At 45.1% G+C, this 15,841-nt stretch overlaps 1 protein-coding gene across 1 annotated transcript in view; it reads left to right on the plus strand.

Moving 5' to 3' along the window:
* Positions 1 to 1,208: 1,208 nt before the first annotated feature.
* VNN1 (vanin 1) overlaps positions 1,209 to 15,841 on the plus strand; it is a 71,317-nt gene continuing 56,684 nt past the window's right edge. The window contains exon 1 of the mRNA XM_069726005.1: positions 1,209 to 1,577. Within this exon, the coding sequence (XP_069582106.1) occupies positions 1,374 to 1,577 (204 nt within the window). The 5' untranslated portion in view covers positions 1,209 to 1,373. The remainder of the gene's footprint in view (positions 1,578 to 15,841) is intronic.

Genomic DNA, 15,841 nt, shown 5'->3' on the forward strand with positions numbered 1-15,841 from the left:
TTCCTAAGAATCAGCGCTTGAAGGACCTTCGGTGACGTCACGGCTTCTGATTGGTCGCGCAAGCGGTCACATGGGCGGCCGCGCGACCAATCACAAGCCGCGACGTCACCGTGACGTCACCGCAAGGTCCTGGAAGCGCGGATTCGAAGGAGGAAGGTTCCCGGTTAGTACCAGGGCGCGTCAGAGGGTAAGTATAACGATATTTTTTATTTTAATTCTTTATTTTACATTAAAATATGGATCGCAGGGCCTGAAGGAGAGTTTCCTCTCCTTCAGATCCTGGGAACCATGGAAACCCAATGCACTGCATTGGGTTTCGGGTTTCGGCCGACCCCGACTTTTTTATAGGATCGGCCGATTTCACTCGACCCGACTTTTGAAAAAGTCGGGTCTCGTGAAATCCGACCCGATCCTATAAAGGTAATGGTCGCTCAACCCTACTTCTGACCATGTTATATTTCAGTTTTTCTATTTTAATAAATTTGCAAAAGTTTCTACATTTCTGTTTTTCTCCATCAAGATGGGGTGCAGAGTGTACAGTAAGGAGAAAAAAAAAACTTTTTTGAATTTATCAAATGGCTGCAATGAAAGAGTAAAAAATATAAAGGGTCTGAATACTATCCATACTCACTGTAACTTCATTTTCTCCCTGCAACCCCTGTTCCAGTAAGCCAACTAAAATATTATTTACCTACAGCTAACACTATATCTGCAGGTAAATAGCGTTTTTTTGGTGGTTACAGGTTCCCTTTAAGGTGTTAACATATTTATTTTCAATACTTGGAATATTAATTAACACACACCCTTACATTATTTTGAATACACAAATAAATCCCTGATACCTATGCCACCACGCTCTCTCTCTCTCTCGCTCATGCCCTGAGATTCTCGAATGAAGCATCATCAAAAAGGAAGTAGAAAAAAAAGAAAAGCTGTTGGATAGTGTAGTGAGGGAATGGGGGGGAATTTTTAACCCAAGTATATTAGAAAATAGCATAGATTATGAGTCTAAATAGATAGGAGGTTAGGAGACATTTTAATTGGAGAGAGAGACTCTTATTAACAGGGTGGAACAGGTGTCAGGGATGCATAATAAAAATAATATAAGGGTGTGTGATAATTACCTCTTTAAATTCACCATTAAAGTTATTTATTCTTAGATGGCCTTGTCCAACACTGACGTGAGATTGTGTGACAACCTCTCACCTAGTTTTTCGCTTGCTCATTGCTTATTGCAGACTGTTGTACAATAAGCTAAATATGGATGTGTGTAATTTATTTACCATGCAGATAACAGAGGTCTAAAATTCGCACATTGAACACTTCAAGATTTCTTGTACAGTATATGCTTCAGGTACACTAATTCTTCCACCATGGTGACTGCGTGCTTTCTGATTTGTGTCTTACTCTCCGTTTCAAGCTGCCAAGCGTTGGAGAAGTTCATTGGTGCAGTCTATGAACATGCGGTAATACTCCCCGATGAGACAGCTACGCCTATGTCAGCACAGGAAGCCCTGGATTTAATGAATAAAAATATGGACATTCTTGAAGAAGCAGTGAAGACAGCGGCATGGCAGGTAGTTTGATTTGTATTTGACAAGAAATAAGTGATAAGTGTAAGTTATTGTAATTCTGGAAATGGACGCCTGACTACAGGTGTTAGTTACTGCGAGTTGTATCATCATCTAAGGGCGCAGACAGACGGCCATATTTCTCATGCGAGGATCGCATTGCAATCCTCGGACTGACCGTCAGCTCTCCTGACCAGAGCGTGATCTGCTCAGGTCAGGAGAGGTGCCGGGCCAGTCCGTGCATTGCAATGTGACCATCGCACGACAAATACGTCCATCTGTCTGCCTCCTAACTATAAGACTAAAGCCTGTTTAAGGTTATCTACCAATAAAGACTTTTTTTTTTCTTTAGTGAAATGCGAGTATTTGGGGCTAAAAATAATTTTTGCAATTTGGTTTAATTAAAAATGTTGCACAGTTTGGCTTTTACAGGCTCTTTGTTTCCATGCACATTCAGCTTTGATGCGGTCAGAGGTCATCAAAGAGTTAGAAATGTTCCTATTAGACTGTCAGAAGGAGTTCAATGTCATATTCTGTTAATCCATTCTGTAGCAAATAATAGACAGTGCAACACAGAGGTTAGAAAGGTCAAACGGTGTTACATATTCAATGAAACCCAATTATAAAATTTATGTTTTTGCTCAAAATACATGCATTTAAATAAAAAAATAAAAAAATAAATTTCACCAAAGATGGACAAATCTTTAGCGGTTGTGTCGTAATCACAATTTACCACGAACTTCCACATTTGAATGGAACAGTAGTCAACCATGCGCGTAGCAGATCGATGTAAAGTCTATGTGACAGACAAGGACAGCTGTTTATTTCCGTCAGTCCCATAGATTTCTAGTTGAACTACAGTGAACTTGCTCAACCACGATCCATTTAAAGGAAAGAGCACTGAGTGATGACGCATGCAACCTTTCAAAAGTATATTCATTTTAATACAATACTTATATATGGTATTATTAATTTTATTCAGTTATCTAACATGTTTGTATTGGTCGGACATCTATTTTCTCATTAGGAGAATATGAATTGCATTCTATGATGCAATAATTCTAGTTATCCATGATATTGAGGGATTATTTTTCAAATATAATATTGTATGATTTCATACATTTTCTGTAATAGATGCAGATACATCAGAGTGGCTCAGTGGTTAGCAGTGATTTGCAGCGCTGGAGTCCTGGGTTCAAATCCCATCAAGGGCAACATCTGCAAGGCGTTTGTATCTTCTCCCATTGTTTGCGTGGGTTTCCTCCCAAAGACATAATGAGTGGGGATTTAGATTTTGACCCCCAATGGGGACAGTGATGGCAAAGGCCATAAGTGTGCAATAAGCTACAATCACTTCAGACTATCACACACAGAACAGCAGGTCTGTGAAGTGCGATCATTTCCGATAGGACATACATGACGACTATCATATACAGGTGCTTTGATTCTCACAAAATTAGAATATCATCAAAAAGTTAATTTATTTCAGTTCTTCAATACAAAAAGTGAAACTCATATATTATATAGAGTCATTACAAATATAGTGATCTATTTCAAGTGTTTATTTTTGTTAATGTTGATGATTATGGCTTACAGTCAACGAAAACCCAAACATCATTATCTCAGTAAATTATAATACTTTATAACACCGGCTTGAAAATGATTTTAAAATCTGAAATGTTGGCCTACTGAAATGTATGTTCAGTAAATGCACTCAATACTTGGTCGGAGCTCCTTTGGCATCAATTACTGCATCAATGTGGCGTGGCATGGAGGCGATAAGCCTGTGTCACTGCTGAGGTGTTATGGAAGCCCAGGTTGCTTTGATAGAAGCCTTCAGCTCGTCTGCATTGTTAGGTCTGATGTCTCTCATCTTCCTCTTGACCATGCCCCATAGATTCTCTATGGGCTTAAGGTCAGGCGAGTTTGCTGGCTCATCAAGCACAGTGATACTATTGTTTTAAAACCAGGTATTGGTACATTTCACAGTGGACAGGTGCCAAGTCCTGCTGGAGAATTAAATTTCGATCTCCAAAAAGTTTGTCAGCAGAGGGAAGCATGACACAGTAATGATCAGTTGGTACCTTTTACTGAAGTTCTGCAAACAGTTCCAGAAGTTTCCATACAATTCACATACAGGGTTTTGGTCAGGCCTGCATGGTGAGAGTTCCTCTGCTGTGACGTAGTGTAGCCTTCCAGCTGCTAATTATACCTCAGGTAAATGATTCCTTGGATCCCCAGGGGTCCAAATTAAACAGTTAGGCTATATGCACACCATGCGTTTGTTATGCGTTTTTGCGGCTTTTTTCCGCTTTGAATTGGGCCAAAAACGCTATGGAATCCTTATGCTAGCTTATTCAATGACAATCCTGAAGTGTTGTGCTCATGGTGAGTAAATTTCCATGCGTATTTGCAGTACATTTTTTCTGCAGCATGTCAATTCTTTGCATTTCTGCAGCATTTCAACACCCATTGACTTCAATTGAGTCAGTCAAATCTGCAGCAAAAACGCAGGTATAAAAATGTTTGCGGATTTGCTGAGTTTTTGTTTTGCATTTTACTGGCTTCCTAGCTTGTTTCCTTTGATGTCATCTGTGTGACGGCATGGGAAACACCGGCGCGGTAGTTCTTATCAGCAGTAAAGCTACCGCCGGTAAGACCGTCTGTCAGAGTGCTGCAGAATCATACTGGCAGATGTCAGCGTGACCCCGCAGCTGTGACTGCCACACGCGGTAACACTACCTCAGACTGTCAGCCACAACGCTGCAGGATCATGCTGGCAGATGTCAGCGTGTCCCTGGAGCTGTGACTGCGACCCGCAGGCGTGGGCCAATGAAACTACTGCTCCCATCGGGCTACGTCTGCTGTCACTGATAACAGTGACAGCAGGTGCCGCTGATGGGAGACATAGTCCCATCTGCTGGCGCCTGTGCTAACAGTTAAAAAAAAAAAAAGAAAAAGAAAAAAAGAAACTGACATGCATATTCAAATAAAAAAACATTATACTCACCTTTAGAGTTGAGCGACCTTGACCTTTTTAGAGTCGAGCCGGGTTTTGCGAAACCCGACTATGTCCAAAGTCGGGTCGAGTGAAATCGGCCGATTATGACGTAAAGTCGGGATCGACCGAAACACGAAACCCAATGCAAGTCAATGGGGCAGCATAGTCGGCAGTGAGTGGGGGCCAGGAAAACACCTAGAGTGGCCATTTTAATGTCAAAACCATCCATTCTTCTTAATGAAGCTTGTCAAGCGTAATTTACCTTATAATAATTGGAAGGCATTTGAAATTGGGGGTCATTTGGCTAAAGTTGTGGGGGGTAGGGCTGGTTCAAGTAATTAGTGGGCCCAGGAAATCTGGACCACGTCACGGCAGTGGAGCAGGGAGAGGTAAGTATTTCAACTTTGCAAGTGCTGTGAACCTGAGCAAGCAGGGGGGGCCCACTCGTTGGCATTGGCACTGGCACAGGGCCCCTCAAAGTACAGCGGTGTGTTTGCACGGCGGGGGCGCCTCCCACCGGCAGCAACACTTTTGCGTACTATGAGAGGCCCTGTGCCAGTGACGTCGCCAACTAGTATTCCTCCCCCCACCTGATGAAGGAACCTGCACTTTCATCTGCACCTTCCTCTTTGTCCCCGTGTAAGGTGGTATGGTATGCGGGAAGAGCAACCTGACTTTCAGCAGGGTCACAATGTTGTTGTGTAGCGTGCACGGGGAATGTTGCGTTATGGGTCAATGTACCAGCAGACTCATCTATCACTGGCTGGGCAATGGGCACGATGAAGTGGAAACACAGATATAGGCCCAAAGAAGAAAGTGGGCTAAATGCAGTTCAAAATTGGTAACACAGGAATAACCAGGGGGCATTGCAGTGGAGGACAACTGGAATGAGAGGCTGACACAGAGAGTAGGGCCAAATCAGTAAGTAGTCGAAATGCAGTTCAAAATTGGCAACCGTAGTAAACAGGCGGCACAGCTTTGTTCAGTGGAGGAGAACAGCAAGGAGTGGCAGACACCGATAGTAGGCCCCAAACCAACTAGTACGCCAAATGCAGTTGTTCCATTTAACCACAATTTAATGAGAGCCTGAAGATAGAAGCTCAGGAAAGGCAACCTGGGGAACACCTTGGAGTGTAACACACCATCTCTCTCCACCCCATACCCATTTTGTATGGCCTAATGCAGTGTACTTTTCTACAACTACTAAACGAGAGTCGGAAGACCGAAGCAATGGCAAGGAAACCTGGGGAACACCTTAGAGTGTAACACACCCTCTCTCTACACCCCATACCCAATTTGAAGGCCTAATGCAGTGTAGTTTCCAAGAACTACTAAACGAGAGCCGGAAGATCGAAGCTCAGGAAAGGCAACCTGGGGAACACCTTGGAGTGTAACACACCCTCTCGCTACACCCCATACCCAATTTGAAGGCCTAATGCAGCGTAGTTTCCAAGAACTACTAAACGAGAGCCGGAAGATCGAAGCTCAGGAAAGGCAACCTGGGGAACACCTTGGAGTGTAACACACCCTCTCGCTACACCCCATACCCAATTTGAAGGCCTAATGCAGCGTAGTTTCCAACAACTACTAAACGAGAGCCGGAAGATCGAAGCTCAGGAAAGGCAACCTGGGGAACACCTTGGAGTGTAACACACCCTCTCGCTACACCCCATACCCAATTTGAAGGCCTAATGCAGCGTAGTTTCCAACAACTACTAAACGAGAGCCGGAAGATCGAAGCTCAGGAAAGGCAACCTGGGGAACACCTTGGAGTGTAACACACCCTCTCGCTACACCCCATACCCAATTTGAAGGCCTAATGCAGCGTAGTTTCCAACAACTACTAAACGAGAGCCGGAAGATCGAAGCTCAGGAAAGGCAACCTGGGGAACACCTTGGAGTGTAACAAACCCTCTCTCTACACCCCATACCCAATTTGTAGGCCTAATGCAGCGTAGTTTCCGACAACTACTAAACGAGAGCATGAAGATCGAAGCTCAGGAAAGGCAACCTGGGGAACACCTTGGAGTGTAACACACCCTCTCTCTACACCCCATACCCAATTTGTAGGCCTAATGCAGCGTAGTTTCCGACAACTACTAAACGAGAGCCGGAATATCGAAGCTCAGGAAAGGCAACCTGGGGAACACCTTGGAGTGTAACACACCCTCTCTCTACACCCCATACCCAATTTGAAGGCCTAATGCAGTGTAGTTTCCAAGAACTACTAAACGAGAGCCGGAAGATCGAAGCTCAGGAAAGGCAACCTGGGGAACACCTTGGAGTGTAACACACCCTCTCGCTACACCCCATACCCAATTTGAAGGCCTAATGCAGCGTAGTTTCCAACAACTACTAAACGAGAGCCGGAAGATCGAAGCTCAGGAAAGGCAACCTGGGGAACACCTTGGAGTGGAACACACCATCTCTCTACACCCCATACCCAATTTGAAGGCCTAATGCAGAGTAGTTTCCAAGAACTACTAAACGAGAGCCGGAAGATCGAAGCTCAGGAAAGGCAACCTGGGGAACACCTTGGAGTGTAACACAACGTCTCTCTACACGACGGAAGGGCTGATTCTTAGGAAGGAAGGCTGTTGGAAATAAGCATTGCGCGTCCGAGGGTGATTATATTCTTATTAGGTATATACTCACCCTCGGACGCGCCCTGCTTCTTTATTTGGAATGAATGTTTATTTGCAATGTGGTGTTGACTTTCTCTATTATTTTGGTAATTAATGATTTTATTATTTTCATTATTTTGCATCTTCTCGGCAATAATATAAAGAAGACGCGACAGGACAACACTCGGTGGATGCCATATGTGTGTTTTCAATTTAAAAAAACTTTCAGTTAACTACTTGCAGGAGAAAGTAATTGTAGCTGGTGGCCATTTTTAGTACTGTACCAGATTAGAGTTGTGTGTTTGTTTTTAATGTTAAAATGTCTGCATTTGATATCTCACCAGTATTTTCTTTTTTATAAGCAAAATACTTATTTTTATATTTTCTGATGTTGGTTCCAGGGGTACACGGCCAGCAGTGCCCTGGTCAGTGTAGTAGTAGTTGAAAGAATGGACCGCAGACAGGCATCGAAGGCCTAAAATAATAACACATGGCTGTAGGCAATTTTAAATTGGTTCCAGGGGTACACGGACAGCAGTGGTGTGGTCAGTGGAGGCCTAGTGGAAGGAGTGACCGCAGACAGGCATCGAAGGCCTAAAATAATAACACATGGCTGTAGGCAATTTTAAATTGGTTCCAGGGGTACACGGGCAGCAGTGACCTGGTCAGTGTAGTAGTAGTTGAAAGAATGGACCGCAGACAGGCATCGAAGGCCTAAAATAAAAAAATTGGGCTGGCTGTAGGCAATTTTAAATTGGTTCCAGGGGTACACGGGCAGCAGTGGTGTGGTCAGTGGAGGCCTAGTGGAAGGAGTGACCGCAGACAGGCATCGAAGGCCTAAAATAATAACACATGGCTGTAGGCAATTTTAAATTGGTTCCAGGGGTACACGGGCAGCAGTGACCTGGTCAGTGTAGTAGTAGTTGAAAAAATGGACCGCAGACAGGCATCGAATGCCTAAAATAATAACACATGGCTGTAGGCAATTTTAAATTGGTTACAGGGGTACACGGACAGCAGTGACCTGGTCAGTGTAGTAGTAGTTGAAAGAATGGACCGCAGACAGGCATCGAAGGCCTAAAATAAAAAAATTGGGCTGGCTGTAGGCAATTTTAAATTGGTTCCAGGGGTACACGGGCAGCAGTGGTGTGGTCAGTGGAGGCCTAGTGGAAGGAGTGACCGCAGACAGGCATCGAAGGCCTAAAATAATAACACATGGCTGTAGGCAATTTTAAATTGGTTCCAGGGGTACACGGACAGCAGTGACCTGGTCAGTGTAGTAGTAGTTGAAAGAATGGACCGCAGACAGGCATCGAAGGCCTAAAATAATAACACATGGCTGTAGGCAATTTTAAATTGGTTACAGGGGTACACGGACAGCAGTGACCTGGTCAGTGTAGTAGTAGTTGAAAGAATGGACCGCAGACAGGCATCGAAGGCCTAAAATAAAAAAATTGGGCTGGCTGTAGGCAATTTTAAATTGGTTCCAGGGGTACACGGGCAGCAGTGGTGTGGTCAGTGGAGGCCTAGTGGAAGGAGTGACCGCAGACAGGCATCGAAGGCCTAAAATAATAACACATGGCTGTAGGCAATTTTAAATTGGTTCCAGGGGTACACGGACAGCAGTGACCTGGTCAGTGTAGTAGTAGTTGAAAGAATGGACCGCAGACAGGCATCGAAGGCCTAAAATAAAAAAATTGGGCTGGCTGTAGGCAATTTTAAATTGGTTCCAGGGGTACACGGGCAGCAGTGACCTGGTCAGTGTAGTAGTAGTTGAAAGAATGGACCGCAGACAGGCATCGAAGGCCTAAAATAAAAAAATTGGGCTGGCTGTAGGCAATTTTAAATTGGTTCCAGGGGTACACGGGCAGCAGTGACCTGGTCAGTGTAGTAGTAGTTGAAAGAATGGACCGCAGACAGGCTTAGAAGGCCTAACATAACAAACTTGGGCTGGCTGTAGGCACTTTTAAATTGGTTCCAGGGGTACACGGGCAGCAGTGGTCTGGTCAGTGGAAGTCTAGTGGAAGGAGTGACCGCAGACAGGCTTCCAAGGCCTAACATAACAAACTTGGGCTGGCTGTAGGCACTTTTAAATTGGTTCCAGGGGTACACGGGCAGCAGTGGTCTGGTCAGTGGAAGTCTAGTGGAAGGAGTGACCGCAGACAGGCTTCCAAGGCCTAACATAACAAACTTGGGCTGGCTGTAGGCACTTTTAAATTGGTTCCAGGGGTACACGGGCAGCAGTGGTCTGGTCAGTGGAAGTCTAGTGGAAGGAGTGACCGCAGACAGGCTTCCAAGGCCTAACATAACAAACTTGGGCTGGCTGTAGGCACTTTTAAATTGGTTCCAGGGGTACACGGGCAGCAGTGGTCTGGTCAGTGGAAGTCTAGTGGAAGGAGTGACCGCAGACAGGCTTCCAAGGCCTAACATAACAAACTTGGGCTGGCTGTAGGCACTTTTAAATTGGTTCCAGGGGTACACGGGCAGCAGTGGTCTGGTCAGTGGAAGTCTAGTGGAAGGAGTGACCGCAGACAGGCTTCCAAGGCCTAACATAACAAAATTGGGCTGGCTGTAGGCACTTTAAATTGGTTCCAGGGGTACATGGGCAGCAGTGTATGGTCAGTGGAAGTCTAGTGGAAGGAGTGACGGCAGACAGTCTTCGAAGGCCTAACATAACAAAATTGGGCTGACTGTAGGCACTTTTAAATTGGTTCCAGGGTAACACGGCCAGCAGTGGCCTGGTCAGTGTAGTAGTTGTAGAAAGAAGGGACCGCAGACAGGCTTCGAAGGCCTAACATAACAAAAATGTCAAAACAATGGTATTGTCAGTGCCAGGCATTGAAGGATGTCAGCGGCTAGACTACACATTGGTGAAGCTGTGAGAGATAATTTTGCTAGTGGTAGAGCACTGTTTGAGCTGGGGGGGGGAACTGTCTTGTGGCCGGCGGTACAGGCACAGGGCCCCTCATATTACAACGGTGTGTCTGACGTTGGGTGCGCACCACCACCGCCAGAGACACTTTATTGTACTATGAGGGACCCAGTGGCAGTGCCGTCGACCAAAAGCGGCCACACCCACCTCTTCAGACAAACAGCACTCTCAAGGGTCCAAGCGCAAAGTGGCGATAGCACGGCCCCGTGTGGGGAGTTTGGCCATTTCGTGAGGTGGAAACATGTCGTATGCTGGACAATCAGGTGAAGAAAATTACGAGATTGGAAAAGTCATTCAGAATAGTCCACAGGCAAGACCTTTTCATAGGAAAGCTAGGTGTCAGCCGGGCAGGGTGGGGCAAAAGATTTTGAAATCCAGTTGTGGTTCATTTTAATGAAGGTTAGATCATCTACATTTTGGGTAGCCAGACGAGTCCTTTTTTCTGTTAGTATTGAACCTGCAGCACTGAATACTCTTTCTGATAGGACACTAGCTGCCGGGCAAGCAAGCTCCTGCAATGCATATTCTGCCAATTCTGGCCAGGTGTCTAATTTGGATGCCCAGTAATCAAATGGGAATGACGGTTGAGGGAGAACGTCGATAAGGGATGAAAAATAGTTTGTAACCATACTGGACAAATGTTGTCTCCTGTCACTTTGAATTGATGCTGCAGTACCTGTCCTGTCTGCGGTCATAGAAAAATCACTCCACAACCTGGTCAGAAAACCCCTCTGTCCAACGCCACTTCTGATTTCTGCCCCTCTAACACCTCTGGTCTGCTGGCCCCTGGAGCTCGTGTGAGAACGATCACGGGCGCTGTGTGCAGGGAATGCCAGAAGCAAACGGTCAACAAGAGTTGATTGTTTTGTTGCTAATATTAGTTCCAAGTTCTCATGTGGCATAATATTTTGCAATTTGCCTTTATAGCGAGGATCAAGGAGGCAGGCCAACCAGTAATCGTCATCGTTCATCATTTTTGTAATGCGTGTGTCCCTTTTGAGGATACGCAAGGCATAATCCGCCATGTGGGCCAAAGTTCCCGTTGTCAAATCTGCGGTTGTGCTTGGTTGAGGGGCAGTTGCAGGCAAATCTACGTCACTTGTGTCCCTCAAAAAACCAGAACCCGGCCTTGCCACGCCACCAATTTCCCGTGCCCCCGGGAAAGCTTCCTCATTAAAAATATACTCATCCCCATCATCCTCCACCTCCTCTTCGCCCGGTACCTCGTCATGTACACTGCCCTGACCAGACAATCGCTGACTGTCATCAAGGCTTTCCTCTTCCTCTGGTGCAGACGCCTGATCCTTTATGTGCGTCAAACTTTGCATCAGCAGACGCATTAGGGGGATGCTCATGCTTATTATGGCGTTGTCTGCACTAACCAGCCGTGTGCATTCCTCAAAACACTGAAGGACTTGACACATGTCTTGAATCTTCGACCACTGCACACCTGACAACTCCATGTCTGCCATCCTACTGCCTGCCCGTGTATGTGTATCCTCCCACAAAAACATAACAGCCCGCCTCTGTTCGCACAGTCTCTGAAGCATGTGCAGTGTTGAGTTCCACCTTGTTGCAACGTCTATGATTAGGCGATGCTGGGGAAGGTTCAAAGAACGCTGATAGGTCTGCATACGGCTGGAGTGTACAGGCGAACGGCGGATATGTGCGCAAAGTCCACGCACTTTGAGGAGCAGGTCGGATAACCCCGGATAACTTTTCAGGAAGCACTGCACCACCAGGTTTAAGGTGTGAGCCAGGCAAGGAATGTGTTTCAGTTGGGAAAGGGAGATGGCAGCCATGAAATTCCTTCCGTTATCACTCACTACCTTGCCTGCCTCAAGATCTACAGTGCCCAGCCACGACTGCGTTTCTTGCTGCAAGAACTCGGACAGAACTTCCGCGGTGTGTCTATTGTCGCCCAAACACTTCATAGCCAATACAGCCTGCTGACGTATGCCAGTAGCTGCCCCATAATGGGAGACCTGGTGTGCAACAGTGGCAGGTGCGGATGGAGTGTTTGTGCGACTGCGGTCTGTGGACGAGCTCTTGCTTCTGCAGGAGGACGAGGAGGAGGAGGAGGAGGGGGTGCGAACGGCTACAGACAACTGTTTACTAGACCGTGGGCTAGGCAGAACTGTCCCAAACTTGCTGTCCCCTGTGGACCCTGAATCCACCACATTTACCCAGTGTGCCGTGATGGACACGTAACGTCCCTGGCCATGCCTACTGGTCCATGCATCTGTTGTCAGGTGCACCTTTGTGCTCACAGATTGCCTGAGTGCATGGACGATGCGCTCTTTAACATGCTGGTGGAGGGCTGGGATGGCTTTTCTGGAAAAAAAGTGTCGACTGGGTAGCTCGTAGCGTGGTACAGCGTAGTCCATCAGGTCTTTGAAAGCTTCGCTTTCAACTAACCGGTAGGGCATCATCTCTAACGAGATTAGTCTAGCTATGTGGGCGTTCAAACCCTGTGTACGCGGATGCGAGGCTAAGTATTTCCTTTTTCTAACCATAGTCTCATGTAGGGTGAGCTGGACTGGAGAGCTGGAGATCGTGGAACTAGCGGGGGTGCCGGTGGACATGGCAGACTGAGAGACGGTGGGAGATGGTATTGTTGCCGCCGGTGCCCTAGATGCAGTGTTTCCTACTACGAAACTGGTGATTCCCTGACCCTGACTGCTTTGGCCTGGCAAAGATACCTGCACAGATACAGCAGGTGGTGCGCTAAATGGTGGTCCTACACTGCCGGAAGGGATGTTGCGTTGATGACTAGCTTCATTGGCCGAGGGTGCAACAACCTTAAGGGACGTTTGGTAGTTAGTCCAAGCTTTCAAATGCATGGTGGTTAAATGTCTATGCATGCAACTAGTATTGAGACTTTTCAGATTCTGACCTCTGCTTAAGGAAGTAGAACATTTTTGACAGATGACTTTGCGCTGATCAATTGGATGTTGTTTAAAAAAATGCCAGACTGCACTCTTTCTAGCATCGGATACCTTTTCAGGCATTGCAGACTGAGCTTTAACCGGATGGCCACGCTGTCCTCCACCAGGTTTTGGCTTTGCCACGCGTTTTGGGCAAGATACGGGCCCGGCAGATGGAACCTGTGGCGATGTTGATGCCTGCTGCGGCCCCTCCTCCTCCTCTGCTTCAGAACTGCTGCCGCCTGCACCCTGTTCCCCCAATGGCTGCCAATCGGGGTCAAGAACTGGGTCATCTAATAACTCTTCTTGTACCTCCTGCGCAACTTCGTCTGTGTCACCGTGTCGTTCGGTGGTATAGCGTTCGTGATGGGGCAACATAGTCTCATCAGGGTCTGATTCTTGATCAGCACCCTGCGAGGGCAATGTTGTGGTCTGAGTCAAAGGACCAGCATAGTAGTCTGGCTGTGGCTGTGCGTCAGTGCACTCCATGTCAGATTCAATTTGTAATGGGCATGGACTGTTAACTGCTTCACTTTCTAAGCCAGGGACGGTATGTGTAAAGAGCTCCATGGAGTAACCCGTTGTGTCGCCTGCTGCATTCTTCTCTGTTGTTGTTTTTGCTGAAGAGGACAAGGAAGTGACTTGTCCCTGACCGTGAACATCCACTAACGACGCGCTGCTTTTACTTTTACCAGTTTCACGAGATGAGGCAAAAGAGCTAGAGGCTGAGTCAGCAAGATAAGCCAAAACTTGCTCTTGCTGCTCCGGCTTTAAAAGCGGTTTTCCTAATCCCAGAAAAGGGAGCGTTCGAGGCCTTGTGTAGCCGGACGACGAACCTGGCTCCACAGCTCCAGACTTAGGTGCAATATTTTTTCCCCCACGACCACCTGATGCTCCACCACTACCACTACCCTCATTACCAGCTGACAATGAACGCCCCCGGCCACGACCTCTTCCACTAGACTTCCTCATTGTTTTAAAAACGTAACCAAACTAACGTTATTTGTTGCAGTCACACAACTTACACGGTGAGCTATAACTTCAGTATGATTTAGCTACCCCTTTACAGGTTGGTGAGACCACAGCGAAAATCAGGCCCAATGTTACACACTCTTTTTTTGGTGGCTGCAAATTAGAGAGATGCCCCACACGCAGGACTGTCACTGAAGCACAAATGTTAATATTAATGTCACACTATTATTTTTTTTTTATTTTTATTTTTTTCAGGAACACTTTAGAAACCCCCCAAAAAAAAATAAATAGATTTTTGCAGGGAGAATTTAGAAAACAAATGTAACAAACTATATGCTTTCTATGGGCCACTGAGTGAGAGATGACGCACACAGGAATCAGGAGTGGCACACAAGCCCAGAGGCCAATATTTTTCTACCAATGATTGATGGAGTTATTTTCTCTGGTAGATTTTGGAACCCAAATCAAGGAAAAAAAATGTAGGCTTTCTATGGACCACAATTGGAGAGAGAGAGAGAGAGAGATGGCACACCCAGGAGTCAAGACTGGCACACAAGCAGAAAGGCCAATATTAATCTCCCATTTTTTTTTTTTGGTTGTTTTTTTTTTTTTTTTTTTCAGGGAGACTTTAGAAAAAAAAATAATAAAAAAAATATGATTTTATCAGGAAGAATTTAGAAACCAAATAAAATAAAATGATTTTTTCAGGGAGAATTTATAAAACAAATAAAACCAAAAATAGGCGTTCTATGGCCCACTGACTGAGAGATGACGCACCCAGGAGTCAAGACTGGCACACAAGCAGAAAGGCCAATATTAATCTCCCACTGTTTTTTTTGGTTGTTTTTTTTTTTTTTTTTTCAGGGAGACTTTAGAAAAAAAAATAATAAAAAAAATATGATTTTATCAGGAAGAATTTAGAAACCAAATAAAATAAAATGATTTTTTCAGGGAGAATTTATAAAACAAATAAAACCAAAAATAGGCGTTCTATGGCCCACTGACTGAGAGATGACGCACCCAGGAGTCAAGACTGGCACACAAGCAGAAAGGCCAATATTAATCTCCCACTGTTTTTTTTTTTTTTTTTCAGGGAGACTTTAGAAAAAAAAATAATAAAAAAAATATGATTTTATCAGGAAGAATTTAGAAACCAAATAAAATAAAATAATTTTTTCAGGGAGAATTTAGAAAACAAATAAAACCAAAAATAGGCGTTCTATGGCCCACTGACTGAGAGATGACGCACACAGGAGTCAGGAGTGGCACACAAACCCAGAGGCCAATATTTTTCTACCAATGATTGATGTAGTTATTTTCTCTGGTAGATTTTAGAACCCAAATCAAGGAAAAAAAAATATAGGCTTTCTATGGACCACAATTGGAGAGAGAGAGAGAGAGAGAGAGAGAGAGAGAGAGAGAGATGGCACACCCAGGAGTCAAGACTGGCACACAAGCAGAAAGGCCAATATTAATCTCCCACTGTTTTTTTGGTTGTTTTTTTTTTTTTTTTTTCAGGGAGACTTTAGAAAAAAAAATAATAAAAAAAATATGATTTTATCAGGAAGAATTTAGAAACCAAATAAAATAAAATGATTTTTTCAGGGAGAATTTAGAAAACAAATAAAACCAAAAATATGCGTTCTATGGCCCACTGACTGAGAGAGAGAGAGAGATGGAATGCTTAGTACTGGCACACAAGCCCAAAGGGCAATATTAATCTCCCTTTTTTTTTCCAGGGAGAATTTCTGAAACCCAAAAAAAAAATAAAATAGGCTTTCTATGGCCCACTATTTGTGAGAGAGATGGGACGC

The sequence above is a fragment of the Ranitomeya imitator genome, chromosome 5, assembly GCF_032444005.1.
Source record: "Ranitomeya imitator isolate aRanImi1 chromosome 5, aRanImi1.pri, whole genome shotgun sequence".
In the NCBI taxonomy this organism is placed as follows: domain Eukaryota; kingdom Metazoa; phylum Chordata; class Amphibia; order Anura; family Dendrobatidae; genus Ranitomeya; species Ranitomeya imitator.